The 19860-nt window shown below is 32.3% G+C and overlaps 1 protein-coding gene and 1 long non-coding RNA gene across 3 annotated transcripts in view; one reads left to right on the top strand and one right to left on the bottom strand.

Annotated features, from left to right (window-relative positions):
- Positions 1–8096, top strand: part of LOC148609929 (uncharacterized) — a 74844-nt gene extending 66748 nt beyond the window's left edge. Inside the window, exons 5-9 of one of the 2 annotated variants that reach the window (XM_088541502.1) lie at positions 1576–2019; positions 3151–3501; positions 5974–6051; positions 7036–7104; positions 7528–8096. In XM_088541502.1, the coding sequence (XP_088397628.1) occupies positions 1576–2019; positions 3151–3501; positions 5974–6051; positions 7036–7104; positions 7528–8027 (1442 nt within the window). In that variant the 3' untranslated portion in view covers positions 8028–8096. Of the gene's footprint in view, positions 1–1575; positions 2020–3150; positions 3502–5783; positions 5849–5973; positions 6052–7035; positions 7105–7527 lie in introns of those variants that run through there. The other variant, XM_088541503.1, reaches the window with a different exon arrangement.
- Positions 1577–11817, bottom strand: LOC148609928 (uncharacterized). The gene is made up of 4 exons (XR_015914620.1): positions 11627–11817; positions 8184–8277; positions 3867–3967; positions 1577–1709 (listed from the first exon to the last, which is right to left on the bottom strand). It is a non-coding gene; the product is annotated as an uncharacterized LOC148609928 (long non-coding RNA).
- Between the last annotated feature and the right edge of the window lie 8043 nt (positions 11818–19860).

The raw sequence follows: 19860 nt of genomic DNA, 5'->3' as shown, positions 1-19860 counted from the left end.
GAAGTATAAAGGAATTACATTATTCTGGTCAGGACAATGAATTTGCATAAATCGTTCACACTGACAATCATAAAACATTGATCTAACCTATTATTATAAGGTATGACATCACGGTAATTTATATAATAATCCAATTAATATAGAAACATGACATTACAGCCTTTAATTTTAGTTAACATAGTTTTATGCAATTACGAGGAAGAATTGTAGATATAAAATGGATACATGAAGGGGAAGAAATCTGTTAGACCTTTAATACATCGTTCTGATCTAGAATCGTGAGTAGTACTACTAGGTCCTTATACAGGTCATACATAACTATGAGTAGAATGATAATATGTTCACTATTCCGACGATGTTTGACAGTTCTATGACACGACTGAAAGAAATATCGAATGTATCCTCCCTAACCGCTTGTTGTGTTTAATTTGTGAATAAGGTTTGGTTTTGTATTTAGGTGCGCATAAATAAATATACGTATTGTTAAAAGGACACTAATTTTGGGCCCATGTCGGGTAGGATAGCTCGCAGACGCTTTTAGTTCTTATGTATACTAGTTTTAGTGTGTTAAAACGACATGTAGGCAAAAATACTGTGCCATTTTATACATATGGTAACAGGATTATTTAAATATGGATAAGGAATTTGTACGTTGTCATCAATATAAAAAACATAAGGCGACTGTTCATAGTGAAACCAGGCATATCTTATGGTATTTGGGGAACAGTGTAAAATTTATCTCAACTTTTTATTTTGTGCGGATGAATATTAAATGTTTAAGTCATTATGATGAACGTGGATGACTCAGAATAAATGTTTAAAAGTACTTAACATTTAACTAAATTATGAAAAAAAGATCAACGAGCTATTTCCTTTTATTTCAATTCATATTGCTAGTGTATTATTTTTTTTTTCGTGTGACGTCTTGTTTTTCCTGTTTTTATTTGCTATCTTTTGTTTTGGTTCGCTACATTGCGATCGTCTTCGTTTCATGTGTTTACGTTTTTTTTCCCACTAATTTGAATTATCCCTTGCTGACTTTGATTTTTTATTGCCGATATATACTTTTTATGTGTTTTTTCTCATTCTTATCTATTCAGCAAATTAGAAACCACCATTAGTTTTTTGTACAAAACACGAGAACTTGATAACATATGAAAGAAAACGTTTTGAAAACAAAATGTAGCATGTGACATCCACTGTCCTGGTCTTTCATTTTAAAGCTCCGTTTCGAAGAGTGATTGTTTATTCATTATAGTTTTATTGGATTGATAAGAGGCGAATAACTGATGAAAGTTTGGTGTAAGCGTTGTACTTGGGGTTGAAGATACATAAACAAGTTACGATATCTTATTAACTTTATGTAAAATCGTCAATCCGCGCTTTACAACACAACCCTAGAAATGTTTTTAAAACGTAGGATTCAAAAACAAAACTAGTACCAGAAATGCAAGGCATTAAATATTTGGTTTTATTGAATATTTTTCCATGTCTGTAATTTGCTATAAATTGATTATTTTCTGTACACTTGTTTATGAATAAGCAAATTAATTAATTCGTAATTTACATTGACAGGTCAGGTATTTCACCACGCTCACCAGGAAGAACAAGATTTTCAACCGCCAGTTCAACCACCAACCGCGTCCTCTAAATGCTATTTCGCAAACACTGTAAAACGTGATGATCATACAGCTAACGCCTTTTATTTTCTACAAAAAACAGATGGCCATGTTCATTTATCAAATTTTAATCCTCATAGAAGGACTTTGGATACATCATCTCAATCTAAAATAACATTTCCATGTGACAAATGTGACAACGAGTTTAAATCCTTTGTAGTTTTGAGCTTGCATAAAGCAACTACTCACGGACGCGTACATAAGAAAGATGCAATTCTGTGTCCCCACTGCAACCGGGTGTATCGTACTAAAAGCAAGTTACTTCAGCATTTGCCAAAACACTCAGATGAAAGGCCCTATGTTTGTTCCCACTGTGGACGGGCGTACAAACACAAAGAAGGTTATAAGAATCATATTTGTAGGTTCTGAATAATCTATATATGATGAATTTGCTGTTTTAATTGAAACTATTTTTTTTTTTACTTTTCTAAACTTATGAATCTTGTAATTATTTCTCATGTTCGATTTTTCTCTCTACATTCTATACACCTAGAATTATGTACAATCGTGAATTCAAAACAATAAAACGCAAGTAAATTGTTATTTCAGTTCTCGAAAACTCTTAATTCGTTCAAGTTATCGAATTAGGTAACTCTGAGTTATTTCAATTCTTGCCATTTTTCAACAAAATTTGGCATTCTCCAACAACTTCAAGTGGATAGAGCAGGTGATTTCAAAATATATGTAAGCACCTAGGAAAATCCTAAAGAAATCCATATATCTGTTTACTAATTTGGTACTTGACGCGAAACGTTTTTGCTTGGCTTTCTAATTTTGAAATACTTCAAATAATTAATGTTTGCATCCACTCTTTGGAAAAAAAAATATAAAGTTTATAACGTTTATGAATATCGAGTTATCCAGAACTGATTTTGCATTCATAAAAAAATATTGACTTTTGAATGAATATTTCCGTATTTAAACTGTCACATTCACGGAAGGAAAGAAGGAAATGTTGCAGACAGACAATATTCATATCGCTTCGATTCTCATGTTAATTTAATTATAGAGTCAAGGTCCGGTATGTATTACCTAATTAATGCTTCCTGTGTTTATGTTTTACAAATTTATATAAAATTAATGCATATCTCCTTTTCTTTGTTGGATAACTGGGAGGTAAGGTAATATTTGTGTGTATCAATTTGATAAAATAAAAATGATTTATTCAGAAACTAAAACAGAAATTGAAATTGGGTTGAAAATAGCTAGGAAGAAAGACACACACACTAATTAAATATGGAAAATCATACGTTTTCTTTGACTTTGTTTGTTTGTTGTTGTTTTTTTCTTGGGGGTTGGGGGAGGGGGCGTGGAATTTTAGTTACCTTCTTTGTACCCAGGCTTATGTAATAATTTCGTTGTTTTCATGTTTGATATATTGAAAATATAAAAAGTAGCTGCAAAGCAGGAAATTTCTAAAATAATGGTTTTAGAAATGATTAACTTTCTTTTTGATTTTGAATATCAACAGGAATCGTTATTGCTATGGCTGTTAGCGTTAATGGGCCTGCTTATGTACAACGGAACGAATTGTTCTGGCTGCACTGTAAATCTGGCGTACCACCGGCTGATGACTCAGCGGAGTTCATTATTGATGGAACGACAGCTGACACGCTGAGGAGATACAAAGACGGTTGTTTTTCGACTAAAAGTGGCAGCGTTTGCTCTAATGAATCTTGTATGTGTTCTGAAGACGGACGAAGATATTCTATCGCTGTAAAAGCCACTTCTTTAGTGGATTCAATAAACGCGGGATGCGCGATAAAGCGTACATCTTCTCCACCGGAATTCGTTGAGGATACAATTATAATTAAAATCATAGGTGCGTTCATCTTTCATGTATTTATTTCTAAATTAGTATAGCAGGGTATCACTTTATAGTTAAGACTGAATGTACCGGAATTTGTTAAAACGACATAGGCAAACGTAACCGTAATTTTGTTAAAAGAAAAGTATTCACTAGTTAAAACTATAATTATGATCTTTTAATGCGTCACGACTCGATTTTACATTTGGGAATCCTAGAACATGAAATCATGAAAACATGCGAAATATCCACTCGCAAAATAGGGTAAACAATTACCGAAATTAGTAAATGCTATTATTATAATGACATTATACCAAAAACACTAAATGAAAATAATAAACCTGAGTTGGGGTCAAACCACAAGCCTGTACCACCTTTACCTTGCATTGTAACGTTGGTACGACTAAATACGGCAACGAACGCTACACTTGATTTGTGTCCTAATAAACTATATAACGAAGCATGTTAATATGTCGGTGTTCTGAAAAAAATGTTACATTTTCACTCAACCATCTTACTCTATCAAACGAACGATATAAACCTTACGCTATAATGATTGTTAGGGTACTAGTTTGAAAATCACAGACTTAAAGTGTCAAATTTAGAGCAGACATGTCGGAAATACATTTTCAACCATTTCCTTTTCCTAATGTTTGTACTTTTCAACCAACTATTTTTCCAACAAATGCATTTTTAATAACCCTGAGTGTGTTTTCTTTCTACAGTTTTTGTTTCATTATTATTGATATTGGCCCTTCTGATGGTCAATATATTAGGGAAGATGACCAAGGTCCTATAAATTTTTATACTATTTTAGGCTTGATCGACGCATCGATGTCGCATACATCGATTAGTGTCGAGATGGATTGAGTCAAAGTATAAGCAACATATTTTAATTTGTTTAATTTTTTACGTGACTTTCGTCCATTTTCTAGACGAAGACGTAGAAAATAATAGCAGTGATAAGACCTATACTGCTACCACACTCTCCAAAGAAGAGATAATGGAAAACCATAAATCTGTGCTATCCTCTTTTGGTCTCTCTATCAAGGACGATGATTGTGATTTACCGTCTATGTACTGGATTCCTAAACTCCACAAGAAATCCATACAGAAAACGTTTCATAGCTGGATCTGCAAAATGTACCACTAAACCTCTGATCCGAAAGAAAGAATATCGTTTGGCTAGATCCTTTGATCTCAGTTTCCGCTATATAGATGACGTATTATCTTTAAACAGTCCTAATTTCGGGGATTTGATACATCGCATCTACCCCAAAGAATTTGAGATAAAGGATACTACAGACACTGTGAAGTCAGCATCATATCATGACCTACACTTAGAAATCGATGGTAAAGGAAAACTATTGACCAAAATTTACGACAAACGTGATGATTTTTTCATTCAGAATTGTCAATTTTCCTTATAACTGTGGCAACATCCCTTCAGCAATTGCGTTTTTAGTGTTCATATCACAACTCATACGTTATGTTAGAGCTTGCCGAACCTACGCAGACTTTTTGTATCGCGCCAGAACTCTAACAAATAGGCTTCTGGAACAGGGTTATGTTGCTACAAGATTGAAGTAATCACTATAGAAGTTTTATGGTCGTCATCATGGACTAGTGGAGGATCGTTATGGTGTATCCATCTGCACCATGTAAACTGATTTATTCAACGGGTCATAGTTTTCCTTTCCTCGTTTGTCTACCCCCGACTTGACTTTTTATGAGCAACTCGGCGGGTGTTTCTAGAAAAACAGAGGACGCTTACCCTACCGGTGCACCTGGTCCATGCTCCCAGTTTTTAGTGGAGTACGAGTTGCTCATTTACTTTTGTTACTTTGTATGTATGATTTTAGTTACTTTATTTTCTTTGTTGTGTATGTCTGTTTACCATTTCTGGTCTTTGTCCCTGGATTACATTCTTTTGATTTCCGCTATAACCGTGGTTCCCTTGATTACTCTTTAAGAAGGAACAATAAAGCATTTTACTTTCTGGTACAGAAATTTAACTGTATGCTTTCATTTTTTTAAATTACTTTTGATCTTTTTTTCAAGTATACTTGGACATATAATCACAACTTAATTTGTCTTCGAAGAAAACATCTTTAATTTTCCTTTGTCAAATCAAAGGTCTCCACATTGACTTTAAAACTAACAACAATATCCTTCAGTCTACAACTCAATAGGTAAATACATATTTTTAAGTTGGTTTTTAATTTTCTATCATCTGAGGATTTAACGCCCGTTTTAAAATCATATGTCATTGTTCTTTTTATTTTTTATAAATAAAGGGACAGACACAAGGCCTCAAAAGTACATAGAAAAGCAGTATCAAGCATAAAAGAGAACAACATGAAAAAAAAACAACATGCAGAACAGGTAAAAGGAAAAAAAAAGGAATATTGATGACACGATAGGCATCGATAGAAAGTACATCGATCGCTCCTCCCTCTATTCGTATACATTTGTTTCATTTTAAAGATAAAGAGTTACCATCAACTAGAAGAAACGTAAGGGTAAATAGTCTGACAGGAACGATAACAGATTCAATCTACGATGGTAAGAGTAAAAACAATTTTCTCTACAACCCTATATATATACTTCCCGATTTTTACTCCGCTAGCTTAAAGGCTCTGCTTTACAGGAAACAATGATTTCACATGCCTTAACCAATAAGTAATCAAATACCTGTATACGAACTTTAAATGCTCTGTACCATATACAAATTAAGGCAGCTTTGATATTAAACTAAACGTTAGCCATTGCATTTCTTATGTTTTGGTCATATTAAAACATTTTTGATTTCAGTAAGACGCCCCATTTCGATAATATTCCTCAATTTTCACAGTATTTTCTCGCAATGTTATAGGCTTAATTTCTGTTACTTTATGTTAAATGAATATATTTAAACCAGAAGTAAACTGAAATAAAACAAAAAAAACAGAAGTTGGATATTTAAGACACAGTACAGAAAGGCTTAAAGTATAAACCGTCTATTGATGTGCGTTTACACTGCAAAAGGGTAATACCTTGAAAGTGGTGTTATCGTCGGAACTTAAAATCAAGAAAAACGTCCAAGAATACTGTTTATTGGATCACTTTTATACAATCATTGTGATATACATGCTCAAAGTAAACGGTAGCAGAATCAATAATATCAATCCGCGATTAATTCGTAGATTTACACAAAATGAAAAAAAAAACAAAACAAAAACAAAAAAAAAAAAAAACAAAAATACAAAAACAAAAAAACAAAACAAAAAAAAACAAAAACAAAAACAAAAACTAAACAGAACAGAACAAAACAAAAAAAAAATTGAAGAGTTTATCATCTTAAATGAAATAACTTTTGTCATAAAGCAACAAGACCCTGCTGTTTGGCTTACATTGTACGTATTTGATGTAACATGAAAATCGCGTACGATAGTGGATTATTTATTCATTAAAAAAATAGATATATTAATCCATTTAACTTAATCAAAGATTTAAAAGAACTGGAGTAACGTTTTTCTCTCTCTTAACTTTGAAGTTCTTATATTTCAGGTACAACAACCCATGATTTATTGACGGTAAAAGCCGATAAACCGCCCGATGTTGGTACTAGTAATAAAGGTGTATATATTGATGTAAAACAAATCATTTTTACTCTGCTATAAATCTTTTATTGAGAAACAAAATTTTTAATTTGCGATACATTGGAATTTGCCTCGCATACTTAACAAATTATTTTCATTATAGAGTGTTGATTGAAAACAAACACTTTATAGTTTCCAGTTTGCCAGTAGAGAATTCATTTAATATTGCAGTTTTTAGTGGAGTCTTAGTTTCTCATGTACTTTTGTTACATTGTATGTATTATTTTATTTATCATATGCTCTTTGTTGTGTTTGTCTGTTTTCCATGTCTGTTTTCTGTTCCTGGATTACATTCGTCTGATTACCGCTATAACCTTGGTTCCCTTGATTACGTCTTAATACAAATACGTTTTTGTTTTACTTTTATTAATACATTTTAATCTGTATCATTATTTTTCAGGGTCAGAAGTTTTCATGAACACGTTTATTATTGGAAGCCTTCTAGTCGGACTGATTTTGCTACTCTTTATATGTCTACTCGTAGTATGTGCATATCGGAAGCTAGTTTTGGCTAAACATAAGTCAAGGAAGCTGAATACGGGACCAAATCAAGGAATGGATATACACAACGGGGAAAGAAATCGTGAAAGACAATGCAATTTGCATTATGACTACATAGATGAGAATGAACTAATTGGAAATCAGGATATGAATTTCAGAAACAATGACAATACTTTTGTCGAAAATAGACAAAATATGGACTCCTTTCAGTCATTGCATCAACAAGAAAATTCATATCTTGATGTAATTGAGGATGCAGAATACAGCAACCCATATGAAATTCCTCTTAAAAATTATGGACATGGAAATCACTATGGGGTATCATCTTCCACTGCAAGCTCCGTCGTTGAAAACCCTGTGTATCAGCAAGATAGGAGTTTGAATTTTAAACAAAATTAGCTCTTACACATGTAACAAAACAGGGCAAATAATTTAAATGTCTTTCTCAGTGTTCCGTTGCATATGAAAATGATTTGTAACAGTTAATGTAATTATTTTATATTCAAAGTTTATGTAATTATTTTATATTCAAAGTTTATGTAAATTTTAACCTACCTTAATAAATGTAAATCTTAATTTTGACTATTCTGGAACTGGCCTTATGATAATTCTCGACATTATTCTGGACAAGGAACGACTCATGGCTTTCCTGTGGGATAAATCAAGAATCTCCATTTACTGCTTGGATTAAGATTAAAAGAGTAATCAAGGCAACCAAGATTCTTGTGGAAATAATGCGACATGAACGGCCAGCCCGAGGTAAAATAATGATATAATTGAGTTTTCCTGATTTTTTGTTGATAACCACAGAGGACGAAGTCCTCAGATAGGTATTTAATTCGAATTTAAGTCAGAGCTTGGAATCACTTGATTTCATTCTGACAGCAAGTCATGTCTGTCGGAGTTTCCCATTCAAAGTCGGTATTTCCGTATCTTCTTCACTAAAAAGCGTCAATTACGTTGTTGTTTGAAGACATATGCGTATGGAGTTTTCATATCACAACTCTAATAAGTTCTCTGGAACAAGGATTTGTTTCTACCATATTACAGTCTGTTGTTGTCCCTGGTTTACGTTCGTTTGATCTTCACTAGAATATTGATTCTCTTGTTTGCTCTCTCACCTCTCGGTCGTTTTCAACATTTATATTACCTAGTCTAACATGGTTCTGGGATCATGAATTTATTACTGCAATTTCAGGATATTTATGTATTTTCCTGAATGTCCACATTTCTGCGTAATTCAATATTTACGGATTGGCTTTTTGCAAACAGAGCAAATAGAAGTAATTTATCAAAATAAGCAGAGGTAGTTCCCATAAACTGTATGGTCTTCCAAAGTACAGTGAATGTTGACAAATTCGAAACTTTCTTTTAAGCTTCCGTTTCGTCACTGATGTGGGCTTCTTGTAGCTGAATATCTTCATCTTAAAAATTCAAAAATATACTCTTTGTGAAAAAAGCTTATTTTGAGTACTGAAAAGAAAGAAATAGAAAAAATGGTTGTTTTCTGTGGATTGCTCCCTTTTGATAAAATTACTTTTTGCTGTATTATGTCACTGGGAATAAAGTGTACACAGTAGCTAGTAGAAATGGTGATCACGTGATGTTCATTGACTAGAACACAATAAATGCATGGACTGAACATATCATCTGGAGATAATGTTTTTATGTTCTTTATTAACATATACATGTAGTCCATGGAAAAAAAACATATTTTTATATGATCCATGCATGTATAAATTCGAACACATTAAAAATGGAATAAAAATGAAGGATTATTAGACTAAAACCACACATTATGTTGTCTGTTAGCTCTTTAATTAAATATTTCTCCGATTCAAATTATAACAACACAAAAAAAACTTTATTTTTTTTACAACCACATTTGTTCGGCCGTGTAATGGTATCCCTCTGTCAAATTCGTCGTACTCTTCGTCTTCGGTAGCTTCCGTTAACTTTAGTTTAATCATGAAAGCTTGAGTAAAACGTAGCCATTTTTATACACAATGTTCTTGGAACATGGCGGAGGGGCTTATAATTTTTTGGAAGTTTTTGCTGCGCCCCTTTTTGAAATAAGGGGCTAAAAAGGGGAAATAGGTGTTATCATTAGAATTTTAAAAAAAGCTTATTGTTGATCCGATTTTTATGATTCAGATGTCAATTTGTGCCTATCAAAATTGTATTTTATTTTCATACCGTTTGCGAGTTCTTTTATTGGATTCCTCAAGAAAATCCCTGCCTGCATTTTTCAATCAGATTTCAGATATTTCTTAGCGTTTTCTTCAAGTCATATATGTCAAAGGTGCCACACCCAAAAAATAAGCTACACCACTCCAAAGAAAAAAAGATCTGATTTATTTTTGGTTTGATTTCGATGTTTTTTTTATTGTATTCCTTATGGAAATCTCTGGCTATTTTTTGAGTCAAAAGGGGACAAATGTGCCACAAAAAATGAGAGTGTATTTTTTGTGGTTTAAGTTACTTTTCTTAGCAATCCATTGTAAAATGGTCATATCAAATATTTTGCGAAGGAAGTCAGGATAGAGGTTACACTAATGCACATAATGTTGATTGAATAAAAACAACAATACATAAAATAGAATAAAATAAAAAACAAATTATTACTCCAGAATTTCTTGAAACTATCCACTGAAATATATACCGTTTGTAACAATCAATTGGAAAAACGTTTCAATTAAAATGATCTTTTTTGTTTTGGATTTACATATCTATTTCTGCTTAAGAGGCACGTTATACAATAATTTATTCGTAAATGTAACCGAATAAACTAGACCGTCATATAAAGAATATATTCTTGTGTAATGCTTTTGTCTTGAGAAGATTCGTATTTTGAAAATTGGTTGCATTGATAGTACACGTATACATTATTTTGGTCGTTTCTCTGATCCATCATCTATAGATGTGCCTATATTTTGACTTAAAACTAAAGGTTTTCAATTCGTGAATCTAAAAGAAAGGCATTTTCAAATTCGACCTATTATATTCCCAGTCTGTAATTATGATGTGCAGGAAATGATCAAGGTCTGAGGTAACAATCGGAGAACATTGCTGAGGTCGAGCGTGGGACGTAAACACGGTCCTATATTTCGAAAAACAACACAACCTCGTGCATTCATTAAGGAATTATTTAATTCAGATATTAATAATAGGGATAATCATTGTATTTCTTATCATTACTTCAAAATAAGTCATAGCCGTTTGTAAAGACGGGGAGGAAGGGAAGTAATGCAACTAACTACTTCAAATCATGGTTAATAAAATCAACAAAGGCACGTGCATTGAATTCTTGACATTAACTCCCACTTTTTTCTAGTGTGTAAAAGTATTTGATATCATTTTCCGGCCCGAAAATCATCATAAGTTGTAATGCGCCGGCAAAATCTTTAATTCTGTTTTTTTGTTTTGTTATATTACTAGGTCACGGATCAACATTAAATCATGCGATAATGCATTTTATGAATGAATGTGGTCACATGAGAACTAATTTCCCCGAATACACTATAATCCACATTTACGGGTATGACTATGCCTTGGGACTGTGTAAACGCTTTACGTTGTCCGTGAGAGACCTTAAATTATGGCAAAGAGTGTTAAGAAACCCTTCAGTCCGTCAAGTATTACAAATACCACACATGAGTGCAAACCGGGTCCATGCTCCCAGTTTTTAGTGGAGTCCGAGTTTCTCATTTGCTTTTGTTACTTTGTATGTATGATTTTAGTTACTTTATGTTCTTTGTGTATGTCTGTTTTCCATGTCTGCTCTTTGTCCCTAGATTACATTCTTTTGGAGACCGCTGGAAGGTTAGTTCCCTTGATTACTCTTGCAGCAACGATGTGCTAGCTCTATAATGCACGGAATGATGGGTGTAACGTATATACGGAAAGTGCTGTCTTTTTCAACTGTATTGTTATAGTGTTATTTAAATATAGCAAATGTCGTCATAATGTAAAGTACTAGTAAGAAAATAAGGTAATACCTTCCTTTGGAGTTGGTGTTGATATGTTCTCTCCATTTAAATATATAGCACTGTTTATGAAACTGATAAAGAATTTCAGAATACAGAATAGTATTGTTTCTGAATAAAAAGAATACGTTGGTTTCGCATTGGGTAAGAGATTGTAGAAAGTAATTAAAATATACATTTTTTTTACTCAATAATCACGTATTTTCATGATTGCTATAGTTAAAAATGAGTAATCAAGGGAAAATTTATATCAAAGATAAAGACATGACAGGGAAAAAGAAGCACACAGCAAAGCACACGAGATAACCAAACAAACATGTACAATGGAACAAAAGTTAATAAGCAACTGGAACTCAACTATTCGTAACTATTTCTTTATTAATCCTGTTTGAGCGTCATTTGTTTGTTTTGTTTGTTGGGGTTTAACGTCCGAGCAGCAATATTTCAGCTATATTCAGACAATGAACATGAAATAGATGATATAATGAACATGAAATGAAAAAAAAGGATGGGTCACAAGGATAATAGGGTCGACAAATTTTGATTGCCACTGGAAAAAGGGGGGATGAGTTAGATCGGGCAATTTAGCCTCCTTTGGCGGAGCGCAAAGGTTCCTACTCCTATCGAATACCACGAGCGTCATTTGAGTCGAAGTTTAAAATCCTTTGTAGTTTTTACGTATGAAGCCTACTATTGCCAAACAAAAAACGCGTGGGCAGTCTGTTGAATTATTATTATTCCATGATGCAGCAATTTTGATCACAAAGTAAACAATCGTTAATATGGATAAGATTTTTTTCATGTTAACATCAACTAAGCAAGAATTACACCATTAAAAAGTAGAGGAACTATATATTTTTTATTCTTCTAAGTATAACAACTTCCATTACCTTACAGTTGGTGAGGTATGTTTAATCGATACAAACACGCACAATCGTGATTGCTTGATTGTTGGGGTATAACGCCCGAGCAGCGATAGAAAGATATGATCTTGCAATAAAATGTATTGTTGAATACATAGAAGTACAATATAAGAATATTCAACCAGTTCTGGTATAAATGCAAAGAGACAATAAATCACTCGAAGATTAAATCATCGGCTGTGGTCCAAATGTTAGCCGGAAGTATCTTTCCTGTTTTTTCATAAAATAAGGAAATGATCAGCAAATTCTTTTCTCTGATTATTAAATGTAAGAAAGGTCAGAATAGTGAGTACAAATGTCGTTAAATTTGGCTTGAAATGTTGTATGTATATAGAAAATACTAAAATTCATTATAAAAATTGTAACCTAAAGTGGTGCAATAATTAAAAAAAACTAAATACTTAAAGTAACATACAGCTATTTGATTATTTTTCAAAAGCGTTCATACCGTAAGCTGATGCTGATATCGAGGATCACCCGAAGAAATGCCATGTTTTATCATGTTAATAAGCACGTGTTTTATGATCCTGAGAATATTTTATATTATTTAAAACGTCTCACCTGAAAGTTTTCGTATCTATTCCTAAATAGTTCCTTTGGCAGGGGACAGAAGTCAATTTCAAAAGCAAATGTTCCTTTAGCAATCTTATTCCGTGAAGGCATTGATAAAATGTAACAAGTTGGTGCATTGAGGACCATATTTTACTAGCTGTGATATTGCTTGAAATGTGCCTTTGATCACAATACCAGATTATTTTAAATAAAATGAAAATTCAATACAAGACATTGAAAAGTTTGGTAAATGCGTTTGAACTGTTTAAGAATCAAGTTTTGAGTATTTATTGCTTAATAATGAATTTCATAAGCGTGATATTACTTGAATGTAACAAATATATAATTAAAATGAAAAAATTGTTGCCATCCTTTGGTCTATACAGGCAAAATTATTTCACATGATTTTCATCTGAATTGAGCAAATAAACTTTGTGATAAAGTTCACATGAAATTCAGGTGAATCGGGCCTTCACGTGGAAATCACGTGAATTGTTCGCATGAAAGTCGTGTTAAGTGAATTTCACGTAAAAATCATGTTAATTTCATATGAAGTTCACATGAATTTCACGTGAAGCTCGATTAACATGAATTTCACATGAACAATATTTGCAAGTGTACTGACTTGAAAATTTCTGAAAAAAAATCAAAAGAATTTACTATTAAGAAAGTTCACGTAGTTGTTACCATGACAACAAGGCAGATCAAATTCGGAATCGAAAATGCTGCCAGTGAGAAGAGGAGTGTTTTCTTTAGACAGAATTTCGTATCTAAAACAAATGTATTGAGAAAGAATGGACTGATGATAAAGCATACATCAAAAGGTTTCAATCAACCATATTTTCATTCTATTAAAGTTTTTGATATTACTTCTTTAGCCTTTATGGAGTGTGAAGACTAAGATCCTATAATTTTCCTTTCATGTAATGAAAAACCTAACAAATATCTAATGAATAATAGTCGTGGAATATAACATTCTTTTGTAAATTTACGGAAAAAAATTAACAAAAATCTTGAAAAAGAGTTACATTTTTATCTATAAAAGAACAAAAACGTGTCTTACTGGAATTAGAACTAACACCGTAAAGAAAATTACCGATCTCTTGTTATACAACATATTAAGATATCTCTATTTTACCTATAATTCAAACAAGTTAACAAAGAAAGAAGAAATGACATTGTATGATTATTTCTATCAAAGATCCCCAACAGTATAAACGAATTTGTTCATACAAATCTAAAAACACTTATGACACCAATTGCAAAGGTCAAGCTATGATGACGTATGCGGATGTCAATTATAATAATAATGTCACATTTAATGAACACATTTAATAAACCTCATTTCCTCAAAAAACTTTTAACGCAATATAGTTGTTTTTATTATTGTGTTAAGTCCTCTTTATTTTTTTAAGGATTTTCCGTTTTTAGGTTTTACAATTATAACACTGCAAAAGGATGTTTTACACGGTAAAAAAAAAAACGAAATATAACATACAATGTAAAATGTATATGATTTGAGCCAGAACACATTATAATGGTCCTATATGTCGCGAAACGGGCAAAAATGGAAGACGAGCTATTGCATGTCGCATATTGTGTAGCAAATATAAAAGCGTTACAAACATCACATAATACAAGCGTTTACAGAACTATTCATGTTAATAAAGTTTATGTCCTTTATTGTGTAGCCCTTTAATTTTCCATAAGACTCGGACCGCAATGACTGAATGTAAAATGAAAATACTGACTTACAAATTCCTTCACAGTGAAAGAGTAAGCAAGTAAACCGAGGTTAAAGCTGTAATCAAAAGAATATAATCCAGGGACAAAGACCAGATATGGAAAACAGATATACACAACAAAGAACATAAAGTAACTAAAATCATACATATGAAGTAACAAAAGCAAATGAGCAATTCGGACTCCACAAAAAACTGGGAGCATGGACCATGTGCAAGATGGAAATCATTCTACAATCTACAGTATATACTGAACACGAGCTGTTCTGGATTTTGTTATAATTTCTTCTACTCAACACGAATGACTGCGTCTTATGCATAGCCTGATATGATGTCTATCTTTGCAGTACGGTAATTAAGGTAAAGGGTTTACGTCACGATTTGCCCGTCGAACGTAGGAAGAATAAAGTTTTGTTATTTGTTACAACAGGAAGAAGACACGTTGAGTGACATTACATCGTTATTTAGTATTGAAATTAAACAACGTAAAGGAAAGGTTGTTTTTGTGTTTTCGTATCAGCATCTGAAGCAAACATCCGTCATTATTTTGAATTTATTCATCCACATCATCTACGATTTCTGCGTTGATATTTATAAGAAAATTCGTCTTTTGTTCAAGTGTCTAAAAATTGATTGTAATGTTTTCGTTGTTCATGTCTTGTTTAAAAGCTGTGTAGTCGTTAATTTTTGTCGTGGTTTGGAAACAATTCTCCTGTGTCTTATTTAAACAGTTAGCAACTTTTCGGATATCGCGCCCTTGGTTTATCGCTTTATCTGTATGAAATTCAAGCCTCCCATTTACAACAATATTGAGGTAGTTTATCTTCATGTACAAGCGTATGGATTTTGTTTATGGTTAGAAAAGTGAGATACCGTTTACACATAAACCTTTTCTTGTTGCCAGTATGTATATACTACAGAAAAGACTTTTTAACAGTCTAAAAACTTGAAAAATTTGTTGATATTTAATCTCACCGGACTGTATGTTCTGTGAAAATATATAAATAGAAACGTAAGACTTAGTTACCTTTAGGACAGTGACTTCAACAATGGCAACGCCCAAACCGGTTCCATGCTTACATGTCCAATTCCCATTCACATGGTAGTCGATTTGTCCATCTACAGTGCAGAATGTTTCATTGGATGTTTTATTCTGCCAGATTGAAGTATTTTTGAAATGGTGATCGCAAGTTGTATTCGGAAAGGTTGGTAGACAATCAGCTTGAATTTGTCCAGATGTGTTAATTATTGTTATACGATGATCTAATTTACCGACCTTACAAATAAGTGTAATCCGTTTTGCAGAAACTTTCCAGGTAAAACATACACCATCTGTACACATATCACTTTCTACAAAAAGAGAAAATAACAACAACAACAAACAGAGCAAAACACGCATTTAGTTTAAAAGTATCATTTCGTGCAATGTATTAATATACTAATTCAAAAGCATTTACTGCAACTCGAAACTGATTTAAATAAGAGTTGATAGATAATTATCATGATTTTACAAATATTTCTTTTGCTGAATGTGAACTTAAATCATATTAAAACAAATGACATTTTGTTTTCGATTGTGACTTTTATACGGTTCATATAACTGAATCTCGCTATATATTAACGGTGATGTAGTCGCTATCTAAAAAATGTAATTTATTCCATTTGCCGGTAATTTACGTTTCATAAAAAAGTAATGTTTGTAATTTGAAATTGGTTCAAAATATCAATCACAGATATTAGCTTAATGCGGACTTTTAATTTTATTGGATGACCATTTATTTGAGAAACCGTCCATTCGAAATAATCACGCGCGTCTGTTGATGAAGCAATATGACAAGAGATTTGTGGCATTCTTTTATAACACGATTCATTTGTTGATGTGTTTTGTACATCATTATTGAGGATTATTTAAACCCTTTCATGGTGAGTTACGAATATTTACAATTTTGCCAGTTCCGTGAAAATACGGTCACTCCTGTGACTATGTAGTATAAACCCACAAAACGTGTCATGTTGTACATAGCGGTCAGTCAGTTATTTTAAAGCTGTCAGAAACATTAGGTAATAATAATAATTAGCATCTGCAACTATAGGATATATTTGCAATAATTTACTATATTATTCTGTCGTGCTCTGTTTTTTTCAGATTTTCAATCACATGTCCTTGCTCGGAGTTCAAAGAATGGTACATATTGTCGGTTTTCTGGTTACTATCCATTTGCTATTTTTATTTTATTATAGTACTTTTTAGTAATTGTTTACTAGACAAGATAAACATCAGCATCATAATATTTGTAAGAGAATACCACTAGTGGGTGTTTGTTTCCTATTTGTTTTCTTTATCACGAGAGTAAACATTGCTACATTTATACATAGCAATGTAAGAACTATTACTCATGGCTTTAAACAAAAAATAAGTATTGATTACTCTTTATCAATGTGGGTTAATGTTTAAGAGGAAGCCGTTATATATATGACATGTGATATTAATGTGTGTATTCGCATTTCATTTGTTATGTTATAGTATGTTCTGTTGTGTTTATCCTGGTTCCCGGGATTACGTTCCAGGTATAAGCTACTAGCAATACACTCTCACGAGGTCCCGGTATGGGGTTATCATCAATGTTCAAAATGGACCGGAAGTCAGTTGATTGAAAGCCGCTTCAGGTTAAAAAATGTTCTAAATTGTTGAGACATGTGTCGGAAAATAACTCAATGAAATCGCACACTTTTGATTTTAAGTGTTTACTTTGATTTGAGTGATAATTTGAATATTTTTAGCTACAAATGATAAATGTGCACCGCCTTAAATCTCGCACCCCTAACGACCCTGTTAAGAACGAGTCAGTTTTAGTTACTAAATATTTCTTGTATTTTATAAGAAAACAACTCTATTTTTCAATAGTTTGATATTGCAAGCTAAAGTCATGATATAGAACATTACCCGTCAAGATACTTTTTAGTCATGATTGTCATACCTTCTAATATTCAATTTCAATAATGCAAATATCACATGCATGTCCCTGAAACTATGTTAAAAGCCTTAATTCTTCTATTCTGCACATACATGTAAGTAACATCCCCTTCTTTAATAAAAAATTACATTTAAAGATTTTGAAAATAAGTTTGACACTATGTTAAAAGCCTAAATTCTTCTATTCACAGTATTCCACACATATATGTAAGCATGTTCCCTTCTTTAATAGAATAACATTTAAAAATTTTGACAACTACTCAGAGGGGGGTGGGGGTAACTTAACAGGTAAAAGGGTACTGGTGTGCGGCCAAGAAAATTTTTAGCCACCCCATTCTTATATTCTGACAATGAAAAACTGACACTTATTCTTTCATATGTGATGTATTTATGTAACTAATTAATATATATGTATTGTTTTATTGTTATTCAAAGCACACGTAACAAAAGTAGCCATTGTCATTCTGCAGAATTTTCTCTTTCATTTGATATTAATTTCATTTTAATAAATGCAATATTTTTCACAAACATTCAATGACAAATCATAAATTAAGAACCTTAAATAAAGAGATTGTTTTTGCTTTAATATGTGTCTAAAAAGACATAATATTGGAATTTTGATTTTTTTTTCTTTTTTTTTTTGGAAATATTTATATTCCTCTTATTTTAAATAAATAAAAAATACATGTTGCTATTCTCTTATCTTTTGTCTTTAATTTTGGGTATCACTCATCTAAATCCATCCAGTGGTTTTTAAAAATGCCCTTAGCAAAGTTACCCTATTTTCAACAGAGAAAATTGGCTAATAAACAGCCAGTTAGCAACAGCAGTGTTCTACAGTATATAGATTATTACAAGTGACTTCTCCTTCTAATATACACTCCCTGCTATGATGTAGCTTGCACTGTGTAACACATTTATGAATAGACCTACAAGAATTTCAGACAGGGACCTTACATGTGTATGACAGATTTTTTTTCCTAGACGAATATTAAGTATTTATTCCTAAGGAACTTGGATAGAGGACTGGTAAAAAGTTTTTAATTAGTCAAGGAAAAGGTATTACAAATGTATTAACTGCCTACAAAAATGGGGAAAGCAAAACATTTCATGAAAAACTGGTGACCTATTACCTATTACTACCTACTAACATGTGTTGACGACAAAATAATTTCCACATGTATACGAATATAACGAAGTTAGTATTAGAAAATATAATTAGTCAAAAAAAAAGGATTTTTAAAAGGTAGGTATATTGGTGAATATGTCCGATTTGTCTCTGAGCTAATAGAAAAGCTAGAGGAAGATGATACACCAGGTTCATTACTGCTAATTAAATTTGGGAAAGCTTTTCATATGGTTGAATGGACATTTGTAACGAGTTTTTGCAAGTACTATGGTTTTGTAATTGGGTCAAAGCCTATTATACTGAAATTACAAGTGCTGTTACAAACAGTGGCCATATGTCTGATTTCGTTTTATTTAGAAAGAGGTGTCCGGCAGGGAAATACTTCTTCATTTTTAATTGTATTTCTTGTGTTTGTGCTTCTGGAGCATCACTATAACACGATGTCACTAGTGTCAATATAGATGAAACTAAGTACTAACGCAGCCAATATGCTAACGACTCAACGCTTTGTCTGGATGACAATACTAATTCTTTGGCACAGACTGTTCATTTTGGATTCGTTCTCTGCTTGTTTCGGACTGAGGCTTGATTTAGGCAAGACTGAAATAATATGAATCGGTTCAAAAAGGATGTAGTAAAGATTACTTTCAGAGAAGAAACTTTCTTGGAATACATCAGGCTAATTTGAAATTTTAGGCATTTTTGAAATCTTTGCTGTTGATAAAGGTTTTATGTAGTTATACTGATAAGCTGGAGAAGATTAAAGATGTCTTTGAAAGCTGGACTAACAGGGAGCTTACACTGATAGGAACGACAGCTGTTATAAAAAAAATGGAACAATCTATCCTAGTTCAAACAAATACTGCTTTACCCAAACCCTTTAAATATATTAATTGAGATTCAGAATACCTTTAATAATTTTCTTT

The sequence above is a fragment of the Perna viridis genome, chromosome 8 (genome assembly GCF_037379345.1).
Source record: "Perna viridis isolate PV_CMFRI_1.1 ecotype Kerala chromosome 8, ASM3737934v1, whole genome shotgun sequence".
Lineage (NCBI taxonomy): Eukaryota > Metazoa > Mollusca > Bivalvia > Mytilida > Mytilidae > Perna > Perna viridis.
This window is presented reverse-complemented; position numbering and strand designations above follow the sequence as displayed.